This window comes from Pteropus medius, unplaced genomic scaffold (assembly GCF_902729225.1).
Source record: "Pteropus medius unplaced genomic scaffold, Ma_sr-lr_union100, whole genome shotgun sequence".
Lineage (NCBI taxonomy): Eukaryota > Metazoa > Chordata > Mammalia > Chiroptera > Pteropodidae > Pteropus > Pteropus medius.
In genome coordinates, this window is record NW_024347791.1 from 19086503 (window position 1) to 19101092 (window position 14590).

The 14590-nt window shown below is 37.3% G+C and overlaps 1 protein-coding gene across 4 annotated transcripts in view; it reads left to right on the top strand.

Annotated features, from left to right (window-relative positions):
* The window catches only part of ABCB4 (ATP binding cassette subfamily B member 4), a 67967-nt gene that overhangs the window by 37448 nt on the left and 15929 nt on the right, over positions 1-14590 (top strand). For all 4 annotated transcript variants that reach the window (XM_039878212.1, XM_039878211.1, XM_039878214.1 and 1 more), the window contains 6 exons: positions 159-305; positions 2006-2110; positions 3882-3959; positions 5226-5309; positions 6307-6510; positions 10933-11033. In XM_039878212.1, coding sequence (XP_039734146.1) covers positions 159-305; positions 2006-2110; positions 3882-3959; positions 5226-5309; positions 6307-6510; positions 10933-11033 — 719 coding nt within the window. The remainder of the gene's footprint in view (positions 1-158; positions 306-2005; positions 2111-3881; positions 3960-5225; positions 5310-6306; positions 6511-10932; positions 11034-14590) is intronic.

Here is a 14590-nt window from a genome sequence, read left to right on the forward strand (position 1 = left end):
CCTACTCTCTAGCATGAAGTTTGCTGTAGCCCGGTCATTCTCTGCACCTAGTTTGCAAGTTTCTTTAGGGGGATGCCATTGAGATGGGCTCCTTTTCTATGTCGACAAACTCTGGAGCTGTTGTTGTGTTATCACCAGTCTATCCTGATATATTCTAGGATGAAAATGTGCCACCAGTATCTTTTCTGAAGGTCTTGAAACTGAATAAAACAGAGTGGCCCTACTTTGTGGTGGGAACAGTATGTGCCATTGCCAACGGGGCGCTTCAGCCAGCATTTTCAGTCATATTCTCAGAGATGATAGAGGTAAGTTTGAAAACATCACTTAACAGCTTGCATTAATTCACTTCATTTTTAAATCAGTCCTCATGACAGCTTCACTACTGGGTCCATTTGGGAGTAAAGTAGCCTCAAATTAAACTAAGCCAATGTTTTAAATTTTCTTTTGAGGAAAACTGTGAGGTGAAAGAATAAATAGCCTTTGAACCATTCAAAGTTATGGTATTAATGAAATTATAAACTGTAAAATCAGTGTAGTCATTCTAATGAGCTGTTCATTTGGGTGAAACTGGTATCAGGCAGTGATCTCCATCCCATTTGTGGAGAGAAGATGCACGTCTCACAGGAAGGCTGGGATGGGGTGGAGGAGGGAAGAGTTCAAGTCACACGTTTAAGAGGCCAGGGTCTGGGCACAGAGCAGCCTCATCACTTAATAGCTATGCAGACTTGGTCAAACTGTACCTCAATTTCTTCATCTATAAAATAAACTCACTGCATAGGATGACTGAGGATCAAAAGAGATTATATAGATAACCGTACGGAAAGCATTTAAGAATGTCTGCCTCATAGTAAATATTCAAAAAGCGATAGACACCTCATCATTATTTTAGCAATCTTTCCGAGGCTTGGAACGGGGAGGGTCCGAGACTGAGAAAGAAAACTCATATTATCCAACTGTTAATTTCTTTGGGGGATATTTATAGGACGTTGTCAGAAATATCTAAGGTTCCATAAAACCCAGCATTTGTATTGTATAACCTTAGTCAACCTTTAACATTATTTGGAGAGACTTTTTTGTTAAAGATGAATTCTTTTCCATCATGTTAAGAATTTGTTATGCTTGTGACATTGGATATTGGTCTACAATTAAGACCTCAAGCCCAAAAATAAATAAATTAGAAAAGATCCTTCAAATGTTTTTAAATTTAAAAAATAAAGCAATTCATGGCTCTCTTGCAATTCAAGAGCTATGTGGACTATATCTATATTTTGGGGTATCTACTATGTGCAAAACACTGCTCCAAACCCTGGAGACATAGCAGGAAATAAAATAACCAATTCCTGTTCTCAGTTTACTTTCTATTGGGATGGACATACAACACAGAGAACAAAAGAAAATATATAACGTGTCAAGGAATAATGAGTGTTTTAAAAGCAGGATCTGGCAATGGAGGGACTGGAGATGGGGCTGCTGTTTCATGTAGATTGGTCAGGAGACGCCTCCCTGGGCAGAGGCCCTGCGGAATGAAGGGTGGAGGCCTGGGCCCAGGGCAGGGAGGAGTTCAAGTTGAGGGAACAGTGAGTGCAGAGAAAGAGGAACAAACACCAAAATGTACAGCCACAGACAATCCATGTGCACGGTTTCAACCCATGTTAAATACACGTATTCCTCAAAGTCACAGAAACAGAAATAGGATAGTGGTTCCGATGGGGCTGGAGAGGGGTGATGGTGAGTTGCTGTTCAACGAGTTCCCATTTGAGATGGTGAAAAGTTCTGGAGACAGATTGTGGTGAAGGTTGCACAAAACTGTGAATGTACTTAATGCCGCTGACTTGTATAATTAAAAATGGTTAAAATGATAATTTTATGTTATGTATATTTTATCACAATAAAATAAACCACATATTTCAAAGCCTAGTTTTTAAAACATGATGCTCAAGCCACCGTTTATGGGAGGAATAAACAAGGACCCTATAATCTGAGTATTTGAAATGTTCTTTTGTAGATTTTTGGACTGAGGGATGATGAAGTGAAGCAGCAGAAGTGCAACATGATCTCATTGCTGTTTTTAGGTCTAGGAATTACTTCATTTTTTACTTTCTTCCTTCAGGTAGGTACCTATGATTTGGTCTTCTCAAGTCTACATTCAATTAGAGAATATAAATTAATTATCTATTAATTAGATTTAGCTATTTTTAATATAGATTAATTAATTATCGATTAATCAAGACCTAGTGGAGTTTTTAAATCTTAGACTGAAATGACTTGCAGAAACAATTGGCACAGGGCATTTTGAGAGGGCAGAATCCAGAGCAAAAGGAATTGTAACTTCTCTGTGAGCTAAATTATATCACGTTATAGGTTTGCCCTCAGCAAACATTTATTACCAAGGAAATAGATTGGAGTTCATGGGAGAATGTAAGAACCAGTTAAACGCAACTAGTTGTAAACTGGAAAAATATCAGTGCAGTAGCATGCTCTTTTTTGTTGTTAACTCTTAACACAATATCAAGTAACTTCTCTGATTTTTTCCCCCTTAATTGAAAAACTCTTCGAAAGAACATACATTATTTTGCACTTATTTATTTATTTAATTTATTTATCTGCCTTGAGCGTGACTTATTGGTGGCCTGGCAGGTGGCTGAAAACTCTGCTCTGGGCTCTCTCTGCCTGCCCTTCAGCAGCCTGACACGTCCTCTATGAGGCTGGCAGGTGGCACAGGAGCCTGGCTCTTAGGCGTTGGTCACATTCATGGCCTCTCCTGGTGGAGGTTTTCATGTGCTGATGGCCACTGAACTGGCCAAAATGAACTAGCAAACCTTGCTCTGATTGTACTTTTCTACCTAGATTTTTACCGAATATCTTTTGTCTATCTCAGTGAGCACTGCACAGGCATTTCCAATGCAATTCATTAAGTCAGCAAAATTTTTCATAGTCAGGCCCAGCATGCTTCTCTGTTACCATTACTGAACCAATGGTAAAAGTAAGCCAAGCTTTTTTATTTAGAAATCATTGCCTTGCTAGTAGCAACTCAATGATCCCATCCAACCCCAAGTCCCAGTGTGTTTGGAAATGGAGCTAGTTACACAAATATATTTTGGAGACTGCATGAACAGGGGGCTGATGGAGAGAACTGTGGTACCCACACTGGCCTTGAGCAATCTGCCGGCGAAGGAAGTAGAAGACTGGGCCAATCTAGTCCTGGACACCAGGGGCTCACTCACCCTGGGCACTGATCACGCATCTTCCTGGCTTAGTAAACACTTCTGGTGTGTCCTCCCATCCATCCCAGGTGCCCTGAAAGAAAACCCAGCTGTGGACATCTGGGCTACTCTCCAGTATGAACGTGATAAAATTAGAAAGTGGGAAATTGGGGAGGAAGAGTGGCCTAATTGTTCTCCAATCTGAGAGCAGGTGAAGCTGTGGCAGAGAACCAGCCAACTCATTTGAAGCTTCTTACTACAGACTTCCTCTCTCCTGCCACATTACATGAACCAAAATATATTCCTGCATAGAATATTAACTTCTATTTTGACTGTTTTGTTTAAAATATCAGGAACACACTGAAAGTTGTAATTAAATACAGGATTGTTCTCACTGAGATGTTGTCACTGAAAGTTTTGAAAAGGAAACCTATTTAGAATGGTTCAGAAGCCAGAACTGGACACTTTTAAGGGTTTTGGTCTTACGATTTGATTATATACTAATGATTTTGCAGTATATGAATTTTAAATGGGGTCTTTTAATTAGTATTTGGTCATAGACTTTTGTTATTTGAATAGTTGATTAATACATAAGTAATGCAACGTCAGTGTGAATATACTCACTGTGTCAGAATACTAGTGGTGATCAAAAAGGACAAGAGTTTTTTTTTCAACTAGGGCTTCACGTTTGGGAAAGCTGGCGAGATCCTCACCACAAGGCTTCGGTCAATGGCTTTTAAAGCAATGCTAAGACAGGTAGGTGTGTGCCTCTCCGTTTTTGTTCGTGTGCTGTAGTTCCTGTTGTTTCCCACACCCCCACCCCAGAGTGTTCATGCATGGACTGGTCGGGGCCCTCCAACTTGTCCTGGTCCTTCAATATCCAAAGACCTCTCAGAGTTCTCATGGGAATAGACTTAATTTAGGTAGCATTTTGGCTTATTTTGTGACTATATCCACGTGGGTACTACCATTTCAAGGACCTGTATCTCTTCTCTGGATTCTATGCAGGCCCTGGTGAGTAATTTGAGACTCCAGAAGACCTTTAAACATAGGAAAAGGTGGTTGGTAGTATTCATGTACCACAAGCAACCATACTAACTATAGGTTTTCCCAAATGGTGGTAACTGAGTTTTGTTTCTGTCTTTGTTAAGCTCTGTTTTCACATTAATTCACTTGTTAATTCACATAATTGTTACCTACTCTGTCCCAGACAGTATGCTGGTAGCTGGGACTATAAAACGCATTATCTGCCCTCTAGTGCAGGATGTGGGAAAATGTACAAATACAAATTCTCTATTTTTATAGAAAAGGCTTAAGAGAGAGCCAGAACATTATTCATCCAATTGACAGGAATTGATTACATTCCTATTTGTAAAATGGCACATAGCAGATATCATTGTTTAGCAAATCGGAGTTTACAAAAGTTTTACTAGTATCTTTTAAACCGTTGCTATGTAGAGAAAATTATTTTATATGAAACTAAAAGACTGCAGGTGAGTAGCTTATAATAAAATCATATCTAAGATACACTCTTAATTTTGTTTAAAACAAAACAAAAACCTGCTGAAAAACCAAGGCTGATTTTCTTATGCCTAGAATTTATAAGAAAGAGCCACATCCAGCACAGCACCACCACCCTCTATAAGAGACACCTCATATCAGGGAGGAAATGTTTCTAGTCCTAGCTGTGGCAATTGGGTGACAGAATGCCCACATGTACCCACAGCCTCAGGTGAAACTGGCAGGGAGCTCAGCTGCAGTCTGGGTAAGCCCTACCCAGACCCCATCAGTGGTACTGTCCCTATCACAATGGAGCAGCCTCGGGGCTTGGATCCTAATAGACTCCAAGGGTGTGTGCTCAGAGCAGGGACCAGGGCTCTATGCTGCCTGGGAGGGCTCCCCTAATGCCTGTACCCAAGTTAAATGTGGATTTTTCCTCAGCATTGAAGGTTTGAGAAATTTCATGATTTTCTTTGCTTGTTTGAATTTTGAACTAATTTAAAGGTGTATTTTGTACCGTAGGACATCAGCTGGTTTGACGATTATAAAAACAGTACTGGTGCACTTTCTACAAGGCTTGCAACTGATGCCTCCCAAGTACAAGGAGTAGGTAGACTCTACTACTGTTTTTCTTTAACATGGTTTTAAATAAACGTATGGTATAGCTGCATCCATTAAGTTGCTTTCAGCTAGAAATTACAGAAAACTCAAACTTGCCTAAACAATAAAGAGGAAGATTAGACTTCAGGGTTGATTGATCCACTGGCTCAAATATGTCACAAAAGACCCAGGTTCCTTTTGCCTCTGTTGCTCTGAGTGGCTTTTAGTCCTCAGCACTGGCTTCATCCTAGGGCTTGTTCCCTCATGGCCCTAGGATAGCTGCCAATAGAAACCAGCATCCCAAGCTTCCTCATTTCCTATCCAGTAAAAGAGAGTACACACCTGTACCTCAACCACCGAACACCCTTCCCATAGCTGTTTTGGGCTAATTTGGGTCATATGCCTGACCCTGAACCAATAGCTCTCTCTGGGTAATGCCATGCTCTCCCTGGCTTGCCCCCTCTATGCCTGGAGCTGTGGTCTGTTACAGGGAGAGTCAGCTGCAGTGTTCACTACAACAGCCTTGTTTTCTGAAAGGTATAAGTAGTAATTCATCTTTATGTATGCTTTACAGTGAATGGTTTCTTAGGATATGTACACTTTGTAACATATGGTCTCGGAGTATTTAAATTTCTCTCTTATACATTTGAAGCCAATGGTCTTTAAAATGACCAGAGTACACTGGGGTTAGTTTCCTCTGTAAACTTTGCCTTCATGAAAAAGCGTGTGTACCCTATAGCCTATCCTCAAAACAGAGCATCTGATTACTCAATTCTGTAATGCTGAATTCCTGTGGGCAGGGGAGGAATGAGAAGTGAAAGGCATGAACAAAGAAAAATCTGCAGAGCCTCATGAGTTAAGTACAAGAATTTTGGACTTATTGTAATGAAAAGGAGCAAGGTTAGCTGGAGGCTCAAAACCCTCTCATCATTCTAACCAGGAAGCCTAAGCCTGCAGCTCATGGATTTGCAACTTAAAACACAACTGCCTCTCTTTCTTCCAGGCCACTGGGACCAGGTTGGCTTTAATTGCACAGAACACAGCCAACCTTGGAACTGGTATTATCATATCATTTATCTATGGTTGGCAATTAACCCTTTTGCTGTTATCGGTTGTTCCAATTATGGCTGTATCAGGAATTGTTGAAATGAAAATGTTGGCTGGAAATGCCAAAAGAGATAAAAAAGAACTGGAAACTGCTGGAAAGGTGGGTCAAATAAGGCTTCAGTAAGTATAAGTATTTTTAGACATGTGTTTCATTTGAATTGTTTATTGCAACATGCATGTTTTAATAGTTAAATGTGCTTACTACAATTAATAATCGTCAACGCTGCGTGAAATAGTTTACTGTATTAATAATGCCTAGAACTTGAACATAGACTAATGTAAAGCATCATTCTCCAACTTTTTTGGCACCAGGGACCGGTTTCATAGAAGACAATTTTTCCACAGACCTGTGGTGGGGTTAGAGGGCGGGGATGGTTTCGGGATGATTCAAGAGCATTACATTTATTATGCACTTTATTTCTATCATTATTACACTGTAATATATAATGGAATAATTATACAACTCACCATAATGCAGAATCAGATGCCACCAGATGCAGCTCTACAATCGAAGTACATTAACTCACTTGCCACTATAAAGCCTGCCACCAGATGCAGATTATCTTTTGCCACTCACTGATAGGATTTTGATATGAGTCTGCAAGCAATTGATTTGTTAGGTCGCTGTGCAGTCAGATCTTTCTGCTAATGTTAATCTGTATTTGCAGCCACTCCCCAGCTAGCATCACCTCCTCAGCTCCATCTCAGATCGTCAGGCACTAGATTTACATAGGGAGCATGCAACCTAGATCCCTCGAATGCGCAGTTCACAATAGGGTTTGCACTCCTATGAGAATCTAATACCTAATGATCTGAGGTGGAGCTGGGGTGCTGATGCTATTGATGGGGAGCAGCTGCAAATACAGATGAAGCTTTAATTGTTGGCCTGCCGCTCATCTCCTGCTGTGTGGCCCAGGTCTTAACAAGCCACTGCCCAATATTGGTCCATGACCCAGGGGTTGCGGGTCCCTGATATAAAGCTTTTAGCACTGAACATATGGTTATCACAAAGAATTTCTGAATTTCCAAATTTCATTTTACCTTTTACTTTATATTCTGATGCCATCATTAGGACAAATGTTACCCCTATTTAACAGAAGGAGTCTTTAAGGCAGAGAATGCAAGTGAATTGTTCAAGGGATGATATTTACTGGTACTTAAGAGACAGTGTTCTTCTTGGCTATGGTTTCTCTAATTGAGGTGGGCAGCCACCAGTTGGTAGTAATGCTTCGATTTGTAGTCCTAACTATAATGGCAGTTGGGCGAACACTTGGGCCTTACTATGTGCCAATTATTCTAAGTATTTATATGCTCCAACTCATTACGTCTTCGCATTATTCCTGTAAAACAGGTACTAATGTTACCCCAATTTTAGAAATGTGGAACTTGAGAAACAAATTAAAGGCATGGTTGAGGTTCAAAGCTCTTTATTATACAGCCCCTTTATATATGTTAAGATGTGTATAAATCTATATGTAAACATTTTATTTACATGTACATGCATTTAAATGTTTAAATGTATATTACAGCCAGGAAAATTTAACTCTTATTTATGTAAATATTATCCTTTATTGAAATATTAGGAAGTTAAGCAGTTAATGAATATAAATTGTGATATAGTTTCTATAGCACAACACTTTACAAAGCCCTTTCACAAACATTTCTGCAACTGGCCTTTGCTATAGTTATGTAAATGGGACAGATAACATCTCCACCTCACAGAGAAGAAAGAATTCATAGGTTGAGTGACTGCTCTAGGTATGTGGCATGTAAGGGGTGAGATTAGGATTCCAACCATGCGTATTTCCACCAAACCAATTATATCCGATGAAATCCTTGCCCCTTCTCTCTTAACCAGCATCAGCTGAGTTCAATGCTGTGTCAGTCTCAACCTCGGTTTCCATCAGAATGCTTCCTTCTCGTGTTCACCCTGTATCCTCTCCTGGAGGCAGAGATCTCCAGGACAGTGTATGGTTCCCAGACTTAAGAAGTCTTGGATGTCCAAAGTTCTTGAAGATCCTGCTGGCTACTGGCTGTGGGTATTTTAGGGCGTTATTTCCTTGGCTTCCGTTTGTCACAACTGCCGAAAAACAGCCTTTCATTTGGTTTCCTTTCTCCTTCTGAACCCTGCTTCTTTTCACTTTTCAGAAGGGAAAATTGTCAGTAGTTAGAATGAAGATAAATTTTTGTTAGACTAGTTACATGAAAGAAAGCATATTGAATCTAGTTGAGATAAAAGAGTCTTAATGCTATTAAAAATGGCTAATAACACTAAAAGTTGCCAGCATTTTAGCAGGAGTAGGGCAGTTAGAATTGAGCAATATATCAAATAAAAAACACGTTGGGTTATTAGTCTTGGCCTTGCTACTCACCATGTGTGATATTGAAGAAGGCCCCAATTTCTCTAGTCCTCACTTTCCACTTTTATGAAATAAGAAATTGTACCAGGTAATGTCCCAAGTTCTTTTCAGCTAATGAATACTTTGTCATTCCAGGGATCAGAGAATGACTAACTCAGATTGGTCAGCCTGAAATTATTTTTAGTAGCTACTTGAACCTAATAAGGTGTTTTTTAAAAAATATATATGAGCAGTTGGAAATTTTAAATATTTTTTAATTATATATATTTATTATTATTATTATTATTATTATTGTGACATTGGTTAACGAAATCCAGTAAATGTTCATTATCAGCAATTTAATCATAGTTCAATATTGTTTACTTAGTCAACTCTTGATTAACACAGAATAATGGTTAGAAAGAAGTCTTGGAAAACTCTCTACATCACTGTTTTTTCAAAATGAAAAGTTGTCATTTATGTGAGTGCAGAGTAATCATGGTTAAGTACATTAGGATGTGGGGTGTCTCTCCATTTTCATTTTTCAAAAAGGGCTGTGTAACGAGGGTGTTGTTGGCTAGCCTGGGAAGGGGGCGGGGTAGGCTGCATAGCAACCTTCTTGACACAGGCCCTGCCTGATTACTGCGTTTAGGGACCTGCAGAACCAGAACTAACCCTTAAAACAGTTAATCAAGAGTTGAGTGTAAAGTCATTAATAACTAGTTTTTCCTCGTGTAAAATTACAAAGCAGGGAGAGTAGCAAAAAATAATGGGTTAAGAGCATGTACTTGGCATCAGATAAACTGATAAAGAATCCTCGCTTGCCTACTTATTAACTCAAGAGCTTTAGTCAAGTCATTTAACTTTTCTGTGTATCTGCTCCTTATCCGTGGGAACAGGAATGATAATATTTACTTCACAAGGTTGTTGTGAGACTAAATGAGATCATCTGGGTTAAATGAGGTAATACTGGACATATAGTAAAAGCTCAATAAGTATTCTCTATTATTACTGTCAGATTTTTCATTTATAATAAAGATATAAGATTATTCAGCCAAATATCTAAAGTAGCAAATATCTTGCTTTCATCTAGTTACAGAAGCTGAGAAGTGAGGTAAAAGTTGTAAAGTTAATAAAACAAAAACCTAAAATTAAAATCTTAAGTTTCTTGTGCTAATGGTTTAGATGACAACTGTCAGTCTATGATTTAGACTAACTAGCTGTCACAGACAATTAACATTACTCCAGGTTGGTTTGGCTGTCTGAATCAGAAAACTGCTCTGGCTGGTTTGGATAAAAGGGATATGATGTAAGGACACATAGAAGTACAGGGAATATCCATGGTTTGTTTATGTTACCGGAAAGTCAATAGCATCTCCTATTTTAGAGCTATAAGCTCTATTGTCTCTGGGGCTCTCTACACAGATTGCTGGGTCATATGGTAGTTCTATTTTAAATTTTGAGGGACCTCCATACTGTTTTCCATAGTAGCTCTGTCTTGCTATATATTCAAATGTACTCTGGTGACCTTACCCTTTGAATCTACAGGACTTCTTTGTCCAAGCAGTTGCCTTAAGTCCAGGAAACAGAATCTGATTGGCCTAGATCAGTCAGGTGTCTGTCCCTGGTTCAATCAGGGATTTAAGGCAGGGTCATGTTATTTACAATTTGAATCATCTTTCTAATTATGGGCAAACAATTTCTCTAGGGAGGGATATACTCACAAAGGAAATGATTGACACCTCCAGCGTACCCTTAGAAATCACTTAGTCTAATTCTCTAGGAACCTACTCTATGAAGAAAGCAAAGCCACATAGGGATGTGACTAAAGCCAGTTAAGTTATATTATACTTAATACTTATATTAAGTAACCGCTTGGTGACAGGGCTGGGAATAGAATCAGGTTTCTGGTGCTCCAGCCATTCTTGCCCTAAGCTGGTCAGTCTCCTTGGGGCTACAAGAACTTGCCCACCACACTCGGCACCACCAGAGGTGCTTTTAAGATTGACAGTTTTGTCAGAGTTGATCTTAAAGAATGCATTATACCTTTACTTTAAAAATTGGAGGAATTTTTAAAACCATCAACATAACTTTCAGGATTTGACAGAGCCCTAAGGTTTATATTTTTCATTATTTCAGAAATAAAATCCCCATTTCTAATCCAGATCTACTTTACATTACAGATTGCAACAGAGGCAATAGAAAATATTAGGACAGTTGTGTCCTTGACCCAAGAAAGAAAATTTGAATCAATGTATGTTGAAAAATTGTATGGAGCTTACAGGTAATGGGCATATGATTGTTATTAAGTACCTAGTGCTTTCCTGAGGCTGAATTACTGTCCCCAAAAGATAACGAAACTCTGCTGTTCCAATGATATGACTATGAGGAGGACATTTTTCAATAATTGTCTCATTGAAAATAGTAGCTTTTTGATGTGACTAGGCCATAAGATTGGATTATTACATATCCTGTGAAAACAAGAGATTGGGTCTCCAAGAACTGAAAGGTACAGTTCTATGCAAGTGTTTGTTCATCAGTGCAGGCAATATAAAAAAAAAAACCATCTGGATGATTCAGGATAAACATTGTTTTAGGGAATAGCTCAAATCTTTATTTTCTTTGGATTGTATAGACTGAACCAAAGATGAGACTTGTTATTTGGTTAATTAAAGTACAGTAGTCCCCTCTTATCCACAGTTTTGCCTTCCACAATTTCAGTTACCCACAGTCAACCATGGTCTGAAATAGTAAATGGCAAATTAAAGAAATAAACAATTCACAAATTTTATTGTATTTTTCATTGAAGTATAATTGACTTACAATATTATATTAGTTTCAGGTGTACAACATAGTGATTCGATATTTATTTATATTATGAAGTCTAGTTACCTTCTATTCCATATGCTGTTTGTTATATCCCTAGGACTTTTTATTTTATAACAGCAATGCCCTTAATGCCCTTCACCCAGCTCCCCACCCACCTCCATGTCCCTCTGGCAACTACCACTTTGTTCTCTGTATCTATGAATTTGTTTCTGTTTTATTTGTTTTGTTTTTTAGATTCCACATAGAAGTGAAATCATATGGTATTTTTTTCTCTGTCAGACTTATTTCACTTAACATAATAACCTCAAAGTCCGTCTATGTTGTTATAAATGTCAATATTTTATACTTTTCATAGCTCAGTAATATTCCATGTTGTATGTGTATATACACCTTCCTTATCCATTCATCTATTAATGGACATCTAGATGCTTCTATATCTTGGTAAATAATGCTTCAGTTAACATAGGGGTGCATCTGTCTTTTTGAATTAATGTTTTCATTTTCTTTGGATAAATAACCAGAAGTGGAACCGCCTCAAAAATATACTGTTTTCCATAGTGACTGCACCAGTTTATATTCCTACCATCAGTGTATGGATGGGTTCCTTTTTCTCCATATCCTCACCAGCATTTGTTTTTTGTTTGTTTTTTTGTTTTTATTTTTGTTTTGAGGGGAGGTGTCTTTTTAACAACAGCCATTCTGAGAGATTTGACTACCTCGTTGTGGTTTTGATTTGCATTTCCCTGATGATTAGTGATGTTGAGCATCTTTTCATGAGCCTGTTGGCCATCTGTATGTTTCCTTTGGAAAAATGTCTATTCAGGTCATCTGTCCACTTTTAAATAGGATTGTTTGTCTTCCTGATATTTAGTTGTATGAATTCTTTTATATTTGGATACTAACCATATATTGGATAAATCATTTGGTAGGTTACCTTTTCATTTTGTTGGTGGTTTTCTTTGCTGTGCAAAAGCTTCTTTAGTTTGATGTAGTCCCATTTGTTTATTTTTGCTTTTCTTGCCCTTGCCTGAAGAGACATCCAAAATAATATTGCTAAGACTGATGCCAGAAGTTTACTTTCTGCGTTTTCTTATGGTTTCGGGTCTTGTATTTAAGTCTTTGATGCATTTTGGGTTTATTTTTCTATATGATGTAAGATAGTGGTCCAGTTTTATTCTTTTGCATGTCTAAATTTCACAACATCATTTGTGAAGAGACTATCTTTTCCCCATGGTGTAATCTTTCCTTCTTTGTAGTAGATTAAATCACCATATGTAGGTGGTTTTATTTCTGGACTTTCTATTCTGTTCCATTGATATATGTGTCTGCTTTTTTGCCAGTATCATACTGTTTAGATTACTATGGCTTTGTAGTATATTTTGAAGTTAAGGGGATATGATAACTCCAGCTTTGTTCTTTCTTAATATCACTTTGCTATTCGGGATCTTTTGTGGGTCCTACAAATTTTAGAATTATTTGTTCCAGTTCTGTAAAAAAAAAAAAAAATGCCATTGGTGTTTTGATAGGGATTGCATTGAACTTACTTTGGGGAGTATAGTCACTTTGACAATATTAATTCTTACAATCTATAAGCATAGAATATCCTTGCATTTATTTGTGTCATTTTCAATTTTTTTCTTTAATGTTTTATCAGAGTATAGGTCTTTCACATCCTTAGTTAAATTTATTCCTAGGCATTTTATTCTTTTTGATGCAATTGTAAATGGGATTGTTTTCTTAATTTCTCTTTCTGATCGTTTGTTATTATCATATAGAAATGCAACAAATTTCTTTAAAAATGCATATTAATTTTGTATCCTGTAACTTTACTGAATTCATTTATTAGTTCTAGTGATATTTCAGTGAAGTCATTAAGGTTTTCTATATAGTATCATGTCATCTGCAAATAATGACAGTTTCACTTCTTCCTTTCCACTTCGAATGCTTTTTATTTCTTCTTCTTGCCTAATTTCTGTGGCTAAGACTTCAAATACTATGTTGAATAAAAGTGGAAAGAGTGGACATACTTATCTTATCCTTGATCTTAGGGGAAAAAGACTTCAGCTTTTCACCATTGAGTATGATTAAAGCTGTGGGTTTATCATATATAGCCTTTACTATGTTGAGGTGTGTTTCCTCAGTACACACTTTGTTGAGAGTTTTATCACTAATGGATGTTGAATTTTGTCAAACGCTTTTTCTGCATCTATTAAAATAATCATATAATTTTTATCCTTCATTTTGTTAACACGATGTATCACATTGATTGATTTGAAGATGTTAAACCATCCTTACATCCCTGGAATAAATCCTACTTGATCATGGCAAATGATACTTTTCATGTATTTTTGAATTAGATTTGCTAATATTTTGTGACGATTTTTGCATCTATGTTCATCAAAGATATTGGCCTGTAATTTAATTAGTTAATATATTTATTTATTTATTTAGTAGTGTCTTTGTTTGGTTTTGGTATCAGGGTAATGCTGGCCTCTTAAAATGAGTTTGGAAAATTTCGTTTCTCTTCAATATTTGGGAATAATTTGAGAAGGCTAGGTCTTAACTCTTCTTTAAATGTTTGGTAGAATTCACATGTAAAGCCATGTGGACCTGAACTTTTGTTTGTTGAGAGGTTTTGATTACTGATTCGATTTTATTACTGGTAATTGGTCTATTCAGATTTACTATTTCTTCATGATTCAGTCTTAGAAGATTATATGTATCTAGGAATTTATCTATTTGTCCAATTTGTTGCCATATAATTGTTGATAATATTTTCTTATGATCCGTTCTATTTCTGTGCCAGTTGTAACTTCTCCTCTTTCATTTCTGAATTATTTATTTGGGCCCTTTCTCGTTTTTCTTGATGAGACTGTCTAAGGGTTTATAAAATGTTTTTTCAAAGAATCGGCTCCTAGTTTTATTGATTTTTTCTTATTTTTTTAGTCTCTATTTCATTTACTTCTGCTCTGATCTTTACAATTTCCTTCTTTCTACTGACTTTGGGCTTTG